The 13,097-nt window shown below is 28.8% G+C and overlaps 3 protein-coding genes across 6 annotated transcripts; 2 read left to right on the top strand and 1 right to left on the bottom strand.

Annotated features, from left to right (window-relative positions):
- Positions 1–2,925: 2,925 nt before the first annotated feature.
- Positions 2,926–3,339, top strand: LOC107006625. The gene has a single exon (XM_015205138.2). It carries the CDS (start codon positions 2,926–2,928, stop codon positions 3,337–3,339), a length of 414 nt encoding a protein of 137 aa, XP_015060624.1.
- A 3,058-nt stretch (positions 3,340–6,397) lies between these two features.
- Positions 6,398–7,249, top strand: LOC107006750. Its single transcript, XM_015205266.2, has one exon. It carries the CDS (start codon positions 6,661–6,663, stop codon positions 7,057–7,059), a length of 399 nt encoding a protein of 132 aa, XP_015060752.1. The 5' UTR covers positions 6,398–6,660; the 3' UTR covers positions 7,060–7,249.
- A 650-nt stretch (positions 7,250–7,899) lies between these two features.
- On the bottom strand, positions 7,900–12,409 carry LOC107005852 (homeobox protein knotted-1-like LET12). Of its 4 annotated transcripts, none has more exons than XM_015204505.2 (6): positions 11,426–12,409; positions 10,325–10,445; positions 9,643–9,842; positions 8,941–9,072; positions 8,316–8,452; positions 7,900–8,210 (listed from the first exon to the last, which is right to left on the bottom strand). In XM_015204505.2, exons 1-6 carry the CDS (start codon positions 11,816–11,818, stop codon positions 8,174–8,176), a joined length of 1,020 nt encoding a protein of 339 aa, XP_015059991.1. In that variant the 5' UTR covers positions 11,819–12,409; the 3' UTR covers positions 7,900–8,173. The 4 variants fall into 4 exon arrangements, with proteins under 4 accessions (XP_015059991.1, XP_015059992.1, XP_027769203.1 ...); XM_015204506.2 differs by having other exon boundaries at positions 7,970–8,205; XM_027913403.1 differs by lacking the exon at positions 7,900–8,210 and adding an exon at positions 8,575–8,670 and having other exon boundaries at positions 8,345–8,452.
- Between the last annotated feature and the right edge of the window lie 688 nt (positions 12,410–13,097).

The raw sequence follows: 13,097 nt of genomic DNA, 5'->3' as shown, positions 1-13,097 counted from the left end.
TACACATGCAAATACATATATCTTCGTCCTATACACTTATAATTATATAATATAAATATTTCCCTTCCTAGTTTTCTTTTGTCTTTCTCTCTTTCTCAAATTATACATACACAGATTATACAATTGATCTTTTGTATATAATTGTTTCTTTTGTATATGTATAATGAATTATATAACTGATTTTTTATATGTATATCAAATTATACAACTGCTTTCTTTTTCGCATACATATAGCGAAATATACATATTTATGTTTTTTATGTAGCGTAATTATGCAAACTATAGTTATAATATACAAATATGATTTTTATGTTTGCTATATGTGAAAGTTACTCTTTTCTTTATCATATATTTAAATTTTTCTACTATTTGAAAAAATACAAAAGATCTCACTTCGTCTATTTTCAGATATATCACTCCTATACGATCTACCGGGACAGATATGTCTTGTATTAATAAAAGTAATGTATCTAAATTTTTGAGCGATTTATTGAGACATGTGTGTTGCATCAACAAAAGCAATGTACCGGGACATGATGTATTCGACGTTAAATGATATATTTGAATCAGAATGTGATATATTGAAAATTGAGTGATTTATCAAAAATTGGAAAACGTTGAGTGAATTATATAAAATCCTTAAATGTTAAGAAATTTTGTAATTTAAAAAAGAGTAAAAATACAACGTAATTATCATTTAACTTATGAAATTTGTAGGAAATATACTTGTTCTATTTTCTATTTATACTTTTATTACCTTTTTATATTTGTTTTGAAGTTTGAATATTGGTTTAAAGTACAATTATGAGATCAAAACTTGTGACTTTTTTAATAGTCAAATGAGTTCAAATATTAATTTCGTAATTTAAAAGTAATTAGTTCTTAAGATAGGTTAGGAATTACTTCCTCCGTTTAATTTTACTTGTCACATTTAGATTTGATATACTTGTTAATTTTATTTGCACATTCAAATTTGATGTATTTATTAAGAAAATAACATAAAATTCGCTTGATGTGATGTATAAAGTATAATAATTTCAAATAAAATATTATTTTATCTTGCATTTAATTGAATGAATGACAGTCTAAAGCTGTCAAAATGGATTGGTCCAACTCAACTCAATCTTAACGGGCTAGAGAGTTAAATGAGTTGGGGTGAGCTGACCCTTTTAGTTAAAGGGTCAATAAAACAGCGGCTCAACCCAGCCCTAAGCGGGTCACGGGTTGGGACGGGTTGATATTTCAACCAAATAATGAATAATATTACTCTTTTAGAAGGAGTATCTAAGAGAATTGAATATTGACGTCTATGAACAGGATATCAATACATACAAATTTTCATTTATGAATCACACACTTCAGCGAATACTTGCAAAAATTCATTTATGAATCTCACACTTCGGTGAATACTTACCAAAATACATAATAGTCAACGTAAGATTTAGCGAAAAAATGTTGATCATTCAATCATTCCTCCTACAAAAAAAAAGGCTAGTGTAAAGACTTGATTTTTTTTATGTTTTGAACATATTTATTGATAAAATATTTACAAATAAAACACTACTATATATATGTATATATATATATATATTCACGTCTTTCCCACTCTTTGTCCTCTCTCGCTCGCCTCTCTCCTCCCTCTCTCAATCTCGATTGCCATTTATACAAATGTATGTGTATAATTTACAGTTATATACAAATATATACATATACAATTCACCTCTCTCCCACTCTCTATCCTCTCTCGCTCGCATCTCTCCTCCCTCTCCCGATCTCGCTCGCATCTCTTCTCTCTCTCCCAATCTCGCTCGCCTCTCTCCTCCCTCTCCTAATCTCTCTTGCCATATATACAAATACATATGTATAATATACAATTATCTAACCAAATACATATACGATTCACCTTTCTCCCACTCTTTTTCCCCGCTCTCTCTCTCCTCTCTCCTCCATATAACATGTAGCTACAAATTATAATTATCAAACTATAGTTATGGAGAGTAATTAATTATTTTAAAGTGACTATATGTGAAAATTTTCCTATTTTTAAATGTTCATAACCCACGGGCTGGCCTCTGAGACTAGCGGATTTGGCCTACGATGCTAGCGAGCGAAGTGAGGTTGGACTAAAAAATCTCGTTTTAAATGAGTCAAAAAAATTAAGCACTTAATTCAAGGATTGAGTTAATCCGACCTTGCAGGTCAAGCCCATTTTGACGGTAACCATTTTGTTCAATCATTCTATGTAAATGTTGGTTCTTCCGTCCGACGAAAACAATGAAAAATGCCACGTGGATCAACCAATGAAGAGTACTTCATTCCAAATAAGTGGGGTTATTTCTGTAATTATGTTACAGAAATAACAAATAACAATTTATTTTTCTAGCAAGCTCCCAAGATTATATTTCGCAGTTTAAATGTAACATATTATGTTACAATTAAATTTAATCATATATTTTTTTAAGTCTCAATACGTGAAAATAGTCCGTGCCTTGCACGGACATCCTTTATCTAATTTAAAATAAAAATTCAAAATCTTTTATTTTATAGTATAGACACCTTGTAGATTAGTTAAAATGTTTTTCAATCTTATCACATTTTTCTTTTCTAGCAGGATATAATATAAATATTAATTAATATTTTAAAATATATTTTTTAAGTGACGAAAAAATTTATAATATATATCAGATCTTGTTTAGTTTTTTTGAGTGTCCAAATTAATTCAATTAATCCTTTAAAATTAAAACGCGATAACTATTTTAGAACGGAGCGAGTATATACCATACCACTTGTGAATAGCCGCACATAAAATTTGTTAACAAAACAGTGGGAACCAAAACAGGCCAATTTGTCCCTTTTCGTCTTTTTTTTTTCCATGTAAAATCTCCAATTTTTCTTCGCCATTTTCAATCTCAATTCTCAGCTCCAATGGACGAAAACGATGATTTTTCTCTAACTTCACCCCCATCTCTCAAACAGAAGCTCAAAAACTCCCTCTGTTTGTCTTGTTGCTTCCCTCACCGCCGTCCTCCGCCGCCGCCGTCATCGTCCGATGAGAATCCGGCGCTGATTTGGGTAAACAACGAAGAACCTAGTAACCTTCCGAAATTGAAAGATAAGGTGTTAAATGTTCTGAATTTCGTCGGAACTGGATCGAATCGGCACAAAAGACACGCTTCAACTGAGTTTCGTTACGATCCGATGAGTTATTCGCTTAATTTTGAAGATGGATTTGATGATGATAGTGAAGAAATTGCTCCTTTGAGGAATTTCTCCTCTCGACTTCCTCCTTCGCCGCCGGTGAAATCCTTGCCAGTGAGGGAAGTAGCTGCTGCAAGTTAAGTGCTTTTGTGTGATAATTTTTATTGTTTTTTTCTATATAGAGATGAAATTACAGTTGAGTTTGATTCTTTACATAGATTTATAATGTAAAAATTATTGCCTTTTTTCGCTGTTTCTCTGCTTTCTTTGTGTTGCTATGCTTATTATTTTTGGGTCGTGATATCCCAATTTGGAGGTGAAAAGCGAGTTCATATTCAGAGCTCAAACTCGAGATTATGGAAGAAAATCTTTTGCCGCTCTTATATTCAGAACTTAAACTCGAAATTATGAGATAAAATGTTTCTGATGAGCTGATATTCAAAGTTCAAACTCGAGTTATGAGATAAAATGTTCTCATGAGTTCATATTCAGGTTTCAAATTCAAAATATTAATTAAAATTAAGAATTGAAGAAGCAAATTATTTGTTTTTCCTCGATTTCTGTTGGGGATTCTATATGAAATTTAGGGGAGAAAGAAATGAGAATTTAGAGCTGAATTTTGGTTTTGAAAATTTCTCTTTGCATTGTAGAGAGACCATAGATGTATCTTTGATTTCAAGTATTTCTTTATTTTTAATAAGAAGTCTTGTATTCGAGCTTTGAAAATGAAAATCACTCTGATCTAGAAAGCACTGTTAAGGGACTTTCTGATGGTCATTGAGATGTAATCAAGTATCAATGCGAGTGTGAAATATTGAATGAAAAATGAAATAACTTTCTACAAATATCGAATGAAAAATGAAATAACTTTGTAGTAGAGTTAAAGTATTTCACTCAAAGATATGGTATAGTAGTTAATGAAATAGATTGAGAATCGTGAGATATTATATTCGGATCCTAAACAAATCAAATATTATGTGTGCTTTTGTTAATCTATGGACAAAACAACAACACTCACATGTTCGGTGAAATTTCACATATAAGGAGACTAGAATATATGTAAATCTTATTTCTATCTTATAGATTTTCGGTTCAAATACAATTATTTCATATATAAAGAAGATAATATAGCACGTCATAAGAAAATAATGCAATGTCTACTAGAAGCAAGCAACAACAACAATAAAATAGTACAATAGTCAAAATACAATAAAATAACATATTAAGATAAATTATCGAAATGAAAATAAATACGGATGTAAATAAAAAACAAAAACTACAGTAATACTGACAAAGCATTAATCATTATACTATTTACTAATCTTCTACCCTAAATATTATATTATCTACTAACCTTATATCTTGATACGTGTATTTCACACCTTTTTATCTAATAATATGTTTTCGGTAATCGAAAGTTATTCATATCATATCTTATCAGCTTTCTCAAATACTTATTCAATCTACCCCTACCTCTTCCCATATCCTCTTCCTCTATCACCAACCTCTTACACATCCTCACTCGTGCATCTTAACACTCTTTACATGTCCAATCTTAATCCTTATTTCTAATCTACGCTCATAGTGTGACTATACATTCACCTTATTATCTTTATCTCTTATTACATTTTAAACATACAAATTTTTAATTTGTCAAACACTCAATTCCAAAACAATCTTTTTCTTTTTTAATATATAAGATCTTAGTAGAATCTCCATTTGGATAAGAATATGACTCATTCATGACTCATACTTTTGGATATGATCTCAACATATTAGTTAATATTGGTAAAAAAAAAAGGAGAAAAGAAAAGGAGATGACATAAAAGAAAAGGTAGCATATATTTTGATGAAAGTGAGAATTAAGTCAGCTTCATGAATTGCCAATAGGATTGTTGAACATGACAAATAATCTTTAAATATTATTACTAGCAAATATTTTACATCATATTTAATAATTACTATTATTTCAATGTCCATATTAACAAAGAAAAAATTAATTATAATTAGAAGACTTTAAACCCCTTCCACCCTGCTTGCTTCACTCACACACAATAACAAAAGAAAACCAAAAAAGCTAAACACACATCTAAATTACGATAAAATTATCAATTACACACTTAAATTTTTTTTTACGTATTATTTACTCCATTCACTTTATTATTATTTTTGTAAAAATATTTCTCCATTATACTAAAATAAATCTACTACTATGCCACCTCAGCATGAAAAAAATAATTCAATTTACTTATCATTCTACACGTTGTAGACACGAATACTTACATGAGTCCAACACTCTTTTGTTTCTTCTTTGCTTTAAAGATTTGTTATAATTACTAACTTATGAGATATTTTTTTGGCGGCCACACGGTATACCAATTGCAAAAAGCTTGTACTAATAATGAGACTAAAGTAGAAAATAGTGTCATCTCTTTTACTTTGATTCAGAATTCAAATTCGAAATCTTTAATTAAAAATAAATACATCTTATTCATTTCATCGTAATAGTATGAGTTATCATAGCTTCTTTTTATATTTTGCCATACTTTGACTATATGTATATTAATTTTAGAAGTATTGAGAACATGTAAATTATTAATTTTGTCTTTAAATAATTGTCAGTCTTAAAAGAATTCTTTTAGATTAAATAAACTTAGATACATTATTGATATGCTATGTGACATAATAAGTAATCTCGAACTTTAGTAGGAAGGACCGAAGGAGCACAAGACTATTTATAAAAGTCGAGAAAAGTGTTGTAGAAGTATATTTAAGTTTAATTAATCAAATAAAAATGTATTTTTAAGACATTCAATAATTTAAGAATAAAACTAATAATTTGTATTGAATAATCATAAAAAAAATTAATTTATGCTAAATTTAAGAATATCCTAAATATTTCTCTTATGATTTTACTAACCTATTTCTCCTAACCAAATAAAAATGTTTAACCTACAACCACCTACTTAATTTATGTGTATATGAAAAATAAAAATAACTAGAGTATCCTTTTCCTTTGTAGATTTTGCAACATTAGATTTTTTTTAATTATTATTTTAATAAAGGTACCTTTTTAAATATTTTTTAAACCTTCCTTTTAATTTACAACCACTTGTCCACTTCTCACTCCCTTTTTATCCCTTCACACACACATCCCACACGCACAAACAAATACATATAAGTAAACACTCACCAATTCTCAAATTTCCATCTTTCTCCTCCCAACACTCACACATTATTTGTCTATTTTTTATCTGCTATTCGATATTTAATTTCAATTGATTTTTCTATTTTAAAATATTTTTATATTTAATTTTTTTTATTTAATATTTAATATTTATTCTGAATTTCAATTGATTCCTCTATTTAAAAATATTTTAATTCTTGATTTTTTTATTTGATATTTGATATTTGATATTCATACTAAATAATCACGAGACTTCTGATTAAGAGCTTAGTATCATGAATAGTTATATTCCCATTACTGATTCCAAACAAGAAAACGAAATTTCTAATTATTACTACGATTCATCATCTTCTCCAACTGGATGTGGATGTGGATTGTGTAGTTGTTTATCATGTTTCAATTGGGGCAAAGGCCATGAAGTTCAAAGCAGATCTCTGCTACAAGATCATGAAACAGAGCAAAGAGAATCATGGCTGGTGATATTGAAGAATTTATTAAGAAAAATGAATCGGAATTCGAAGAAATCGAGACCTCAATTTCAGTATGATGCTCAGAGTTATGCTCTAAATTTTGATGATGGAGCTCGTGAGGAAGAAGATGGGCTTTATTGTAATTTCTCATCTAGGTTTGCTGTCCCTGTTATTGCTCAAAAACAGAGCAAAATTGGTTTGTGACACTTTTTATTTTAAAATTATTGAAAATGTTATTAATAGAATTAGACTACAATTTTTTTTTCGTATTTGATATTGATATTAAAGTTTGATTAAATTTAAATTCGTGTCATTAATCACAAAATAGGTAAAATACTATGTATTATAAATAAATGAATATTTACCATTTTATCGTAACTTTTTACTGTCCTAACTTTTGATGGTTATGATATTGTTGTTATGTATGACTTTTTGTAATGTTTGCTTAAATGGTGAGGGATATTAGCCGAATTCGATAGCTTTTATTTGGATTCTATATAAATAAAATTTCATCAAATATATATAAATAACGAATTTTCATTCCAATAAATTAGAAGAGTTGTGGTGAAATCTCGATTAGAGCTTGTGTCTTTGATTGGACGAAGCTAGAGGGTTTTTTATTGATTCATGTAAAATTGTGAACCTAATAACTTTTGTAGAAATCTCACTCAAGGATTGTATAGATAATTAAAATTATAAAGTAAATACTCAAATTCCTAAGTTAACTATAGTTAGAATTCTACTAAAATATTTATTACTATATGATAATAATAATAAATTATAAATAATTTAATCATAGTCGAACTATAATTCTAATCTTAATATAATTTTAGTCGTAATATAATCCTAATTAATATAAGTAGTCTAATTCTAGTGCGACTCTAACTCTAAATTTCCTTCTCATCAACACTTGTTGGACCTGTTTCTTTGACATGTTTCAATTGTTAGATTACTTATTCATCAACACTTGCCGCAGACACGTCAGAAATTCACTGAATATTTAATTACTATGAACTCAATTATATTAAAAATTTGAAATTGCTATAAAAACCTAAAGAGCTTCAAATTCCGATAAACAAAAAGTATAGCACATCAAAACAACAACCCTTTTAAATTCAAAATCTAACACTTAAAGTTCATCTGACTTTTGCGATATATATATATATATATATAAAGTCTAAATTTGAGACATTGAATGAACGTGCATCCACAACTTATAAGCTAAAAGTCATTAAAAATATTTTACAGAATATAAAATGACTTTCGTCCTATCAAACATATTCTTTTCCCTTCATGCATGATATTCTCAATTCTCCTGTCATGTGAAGTGATCATTTCTAGATTTTTCACCTGCACTATATATATAATTTTTACCAAAATATTAGGATAAAGTTAGTAAAATATATTATTTGGAGTAACAATAATTAATCAATTATTAATTAATTAGTAAATTAATCTACCTTTTGCGTTTGCTTTTTTGTGTAGAAGATGATGATGGAGTAGAGTGCCAATTTCTTTTCCTTTGGTTAATGAACCAATTATTGACTTGTTTTAATTGCAATCCTGTATCTTTCACTAATTTTGCTTTATCTTCCTCCTATATATAAGCATCATCAACAACAAAAATCTTAGACAATCTAATGCACAAAGCATTCCATATTCACGTGGTGTTGGGATTCGCCCCAGGGGAGAGCTCTAACATGACGCCCTGAGACTTACGTGTGTGGCTTAGTTCTATGAGAGTTGCATTCTAAGTGTCCGAATGTATGCCTTAAGCACGCTCAAAATCCAACACTGTGAGCTTGCATAACAGATCTTGCACAAATTATGTGTTAAACTCTTTAGTTACACTAAAACAAATTACGGATATTGAAAGGTTGGACCTTAAAACAGAAACGAATTCAAGATTTAAACTTTAATATGATTTTCTAAATTCAAAGTCAATAATAATTTCAAGTACTAGTTTTACCCGTGCCCCAAGAAGGAGCATGATGTGGGCTGCCTAACTGACGACTGAGACCAACATCAATCAATAGTTGATTTCACGATTCAAACTCGTAACTTAATGAGTATAGTAGTACTTACTGTGGGATAAGGCCACTTAGAATGTGATTTCCACCAAGCTTTTAAGGCAGAAGTAGTGTCACCAGGCAGCTTTCCTGCTCTTCTTTTTCTTAAAATTTCTTCTCTAATGTCTACAATCTTCCCCTTGTAATCCTAGAAAGAAAAAAAATTACAAAAAAAAAAGAAAAGATAATCCAATAATTACGATCAGTAAATATATAACAAGCTTTACTTATTACTCACTCCGTCCGGTATTATTTGTCGTGTTGCGCTTTTCGAAAGTCAATTTCATTAATTTTCAAAGTTAAATTAGATCACATTAATTCGATATTTTAAACAAAAAAGTTAGATATTCTAAAACTATATGAAAAGTACTATAAATTACAATTTTTTTGCATATTAATATGATAAAAGAATACATCTTTAAAATGTTAATCAAAGTTTTTATAGTTTGACTCTAAAAAATAAAAAGCATGACAAATTAAACAATACCGGACGGACAGTACTATTCATCAATGTGATTTTTCAGTTGAATGCTACATTTTAAACTAACGAAACCACAATATCATTAACTACATTTATCTGTGTAATCAAAATTACTGAATTCAACTGAATCGTAATTACTACATTTTAAACTAACGAAACCACAATATCTTTAACTACACATATATTTGTGTAATCAAAATTACTGAATTCTAACTGAATAGTAAAGTAAATTGTTACCTGTTTGAACTCTTGTTTCAATTCTTGCCTCACACGTTCCATCAAAAATCTTTCATTTTCAGTAGGTACAAGAGGACCAAAACCATTACTATCTTGTCCATCTAAAATTCCATTATAATGACAATATGTCTCACTTTCTACTTGATTATCTTCATCATCATCTGACATGGTTGCACCTGTACCTTCTCCTGATGCTACCCCTATCACGCATCGAGAATTTAAACTTGATGAGTTCAATCTGTAAGTATATATTAGTATGCTTGAACTCGATGTACGTTATTATGAAATTCCGAGTTCATAATACGATACATCACCAATTATATATGTTTCAGTCCTAAATAAGTTGAGGTCTGCTATATAGATCATTACTGATATTGAATATGGGGCGGTTCCACGGAAACCCAAAATCTTTTGTATATGTATTGAGAAATATACAAAATGTCAAGAAATATTTGACTATGAATTCATAAACTTTGAGAATGAATGTGCATTTTGTCAATCATGTTCCGCGTTTAAAAAGTTCTTAAGAATTTCTAATATGGTTAAAAGACTCTTCAAAAACGTAGGATTTAAATGTATTAGTATGTCTATCGAAATATCATAGTGAAAATACTGAATTCAGTTGAACCGATAAAAGATGATGTATTGTTAATTAAACACAAATGTGTTATATATTAATTACCTGTTAAAGTTTGTAGAGATTGATCAAGATCCCAACAAGCCATGACAGCTTCCATTGCATGGACACGAACATGTTGTTGTAGTTGCTCTTTAAAAGAAGAGAGCAATAGAACATAATTTGCCTACAAAATAATTATTAACAAAAACAAAATAGAGTTTAAGTTATATATATCGATCGAAATGAAAAAATAATAACCTTTTGTATTAACCCTCTAATTATTCCTTTGTTGAGGTTTGAAATTCCAAAAAAAATATCGGAACTTCAATATAGTGATGTATCCACCAGGATTTTGAAAAAGGGGGTTCAAAATCTGTAAAACTAGATAACCGAAAGGGATTCGATCAACATCTACTATATATATATATACAAACTTATTTTAATCATACATAAATAATATAATTTTCTACTGAAGAGGGTTCAGATCTACCCCTTCATACAAGATAGCTCCGCCCCTGGTCATATGTTTGAAAGTCAGACAGTTGAACATCATTCACAAAGAATTGATGGCATTAAGGATGAAACTGAATAGCGAATGCACTTGTGGTTAAGACAAATCCTGCATCTCCTATTTAATGCAATTGACCGATTCGTCATTTCTTTTCTTTAATAATGTCTTCGCTTCACTTTAAGACACTATTTATCAAGGAAAGGCAACTTTTTTTATTTAATGAATAAAGTAGAAGGAGTGAACGAGCGCTGCATTATCGAGCCGTAAAAAAATAGCAGAGCGAAAATTTTATTTTTGTAAATACAAATATTAAGAGCTTAAGCTATTTCCACTAAACCCTTTCTTGGAAATCGAGAAAATATTTCAAATTTAATTTCAAATCTAGATTGGATTCACCATCCGTTAGACACAATACAAATATCTCACATTTTCTACACTAAAATCATCTTAAATCGTGAGATTTAATCTTAAAAACAAGACAGATTATATATTATTATAACAAATCAAGAAAATCTAGATCGTGTAAAAATAAAATTTCTAATACAACGAACGATGTATAACCCTTAAAAAATATACTATATATTAAATCTTAAACATCATGGAAAAATACATGTTTTTGTCATAGATCAAGTTCTTAAAAATAGTAAAAATACCATAAATTGATCAAGTTCTTTATCATCAAGAGACCGTTGACTTTGACCAACAACATAGTACTTTGCCACCAAATTCTGTGACTCCGTCAACTGCTCGTCGATCCTCGGTAACTGGTCCACCGGAGTCGCGATTCTCAGGCAAGCCACGTGTGCAGAAAGAAGTTGTTCCGATAAATGATGGTTTAAAATATCCGCTTTGTATTTCTCACTCTGATCCCAAACGTTACTATTATTGTTGTTGTTGTTGTGCTCGTTGTTATTGACCTCGTCCCTATATTGTTGACTTAGCTTTACGGAGAAATTCATCGATTGATCCGAAACATCGTCACCGACGTTGTGTTGTTGGTGTTGTTGTTGACCTAATTCTTGAGAAAAATGATCATGAAACTCCATGATTGTTGTTATTATTGAAGCTTTTGTTCACAACTTATATGGTGCAATCATTTCATAGAATAGAGAACGAAAATGAGATAATAAAGAAACAACTTTTAATAGTATAGTCATGTATATATATTTTAAAAAAATAAAGTAGTTGTGTGTATATACATATATTAAAAAATAAAATAAGAATTTAACTTAAATACATTATAACATCGTAGAAATTTCTTACACCAATGATACGAAGAGATTAGTAGCTTATATAAATTGGTGTAAAAAAGATTTCCTCCTACATAATTACATGTAAGTTTCCTAAGCGGGACCGACAAAAATAGTGCGATGAATAAAATTATTCTTTCGTTAGAGGTTTCAAATTTGAGTCAAGCAATTTCAAATAAATCAGACTCTAACCTAGATGTCCGACAAAGTTATGATATGATGTAAATCAAACTTTATAATGATAGTACATACAACTTAAACTCATATCGTTTATTCACTTACATGGATATTCCAAGTACTTAGTTGAAAAAGAATTATTTTCTTATAAGTTCGTTTCAAAATAATGATATTATTTATTTACTACTCAATTAATTAGTCCATTTAAAAAAAAAGACATTTTTCTTAATTTGAAAACAATATAGCTAGAACAATTTTGAAATTTTTTATATATAAAGATCAATTATAAATATTATCATATATAAAGATCGATTATAAATATGAAATACGATCAAATTTTACCGGGCGTTGATAATTAATCAAATCATGGCCTCTTAGCTACCAGCTGATGTTTAAAATATAAATAGATGAATTAAATAATAATCAAGTAATTGAGCTAAAGTCTCATTTGGCAACTCTTATCAACCACTAACAATATCTACCTAATTAATAAATAATCAAGAAGATGTGGATTTTCCGGTGATTAATTAAAGTTTCAAAATCCAAAAGTATCAGTGAAAAATAAATAAATTAATGATATCTAGGTTTTGTATATACTATTTTTGTGAATGTTGTAGATATAGAATATTCCTCTCTCCATTTTAAAAGTTATATGCGTTTTTCAAAAGTTAATTTGATTAATTTTAAAGTTAAATATTTAAATTAGATTACATTAATTTAATAGTTTAAACATAAAATTTAGATATTCAGAAACTATAATAAAAGTATTATAAATTGTAATAACTTTTTTTTTTTGCATAAAATGATGAAAAAAATACTTTAGTCAAAGTTCTTATAATTTGATTCTAAAAAAGAAAATCATGACAACTAAAACTGGACACAGAGAGTAGCTTTTAAT

The sequence above is a fragment of the Solanum pennellii genome, chromosome 12 (assembly GCF_001406875.1).
Source record: "Solanum pennellii chromosome 12, SPENNV200".
In the NCBI taxonomy this organism is placed as follows: Eukaryota; Viridiplantae; Streptophyta; class Magnoliopsida; order Solanales; family Solanaceae; genus Solanum; species Solanum pennellii.
This window is presented reverse-complemented; position numbering and strand designations above follow the sequence as displayed.

What these genes read in the sequence shown, in the direction of transcription:
- LOC107006750 (XM_015205266.2), top strand. Translation starts at nt 6,661, where the DNA reads ATGAATAGTTATATTCCCATTACTGATTCCAAACAAGAAAACGAAATT.
- LOC107005852 (XM_015204505.2), bottom strand. Translation starts at nt 11,818, where the DNA reads ATGGAGTTTCATGATCATTTTTCTCAAGAATTAGGTCAACAACAACAC. An exon ending in ATCTCTACAAACTTTAACAG is followed by an intron (nt 9,843 to 10,324) that starts GTAATTAATATA and finishes GATGCGTGATAG; the next exon opens with GGGTAGCATCAGGAGAAGGT. An exon ending in CAAAAAAGCAAACGCAAAAG is followed by an intron (nt 8,211 to 8,315) that starts GTAGATTAATTT and finishes TTATATATATAG; the next exon opens with TGCAGGTGAAAAATCTAGAA.
- LOC107006625 (XM_015205138.2), top strand. Translation starts at nt 2,926, where the DNA reads ATGGACGAAAACGATGATTTTTCTCTAACTTCACCCCCATCTCTCAAA.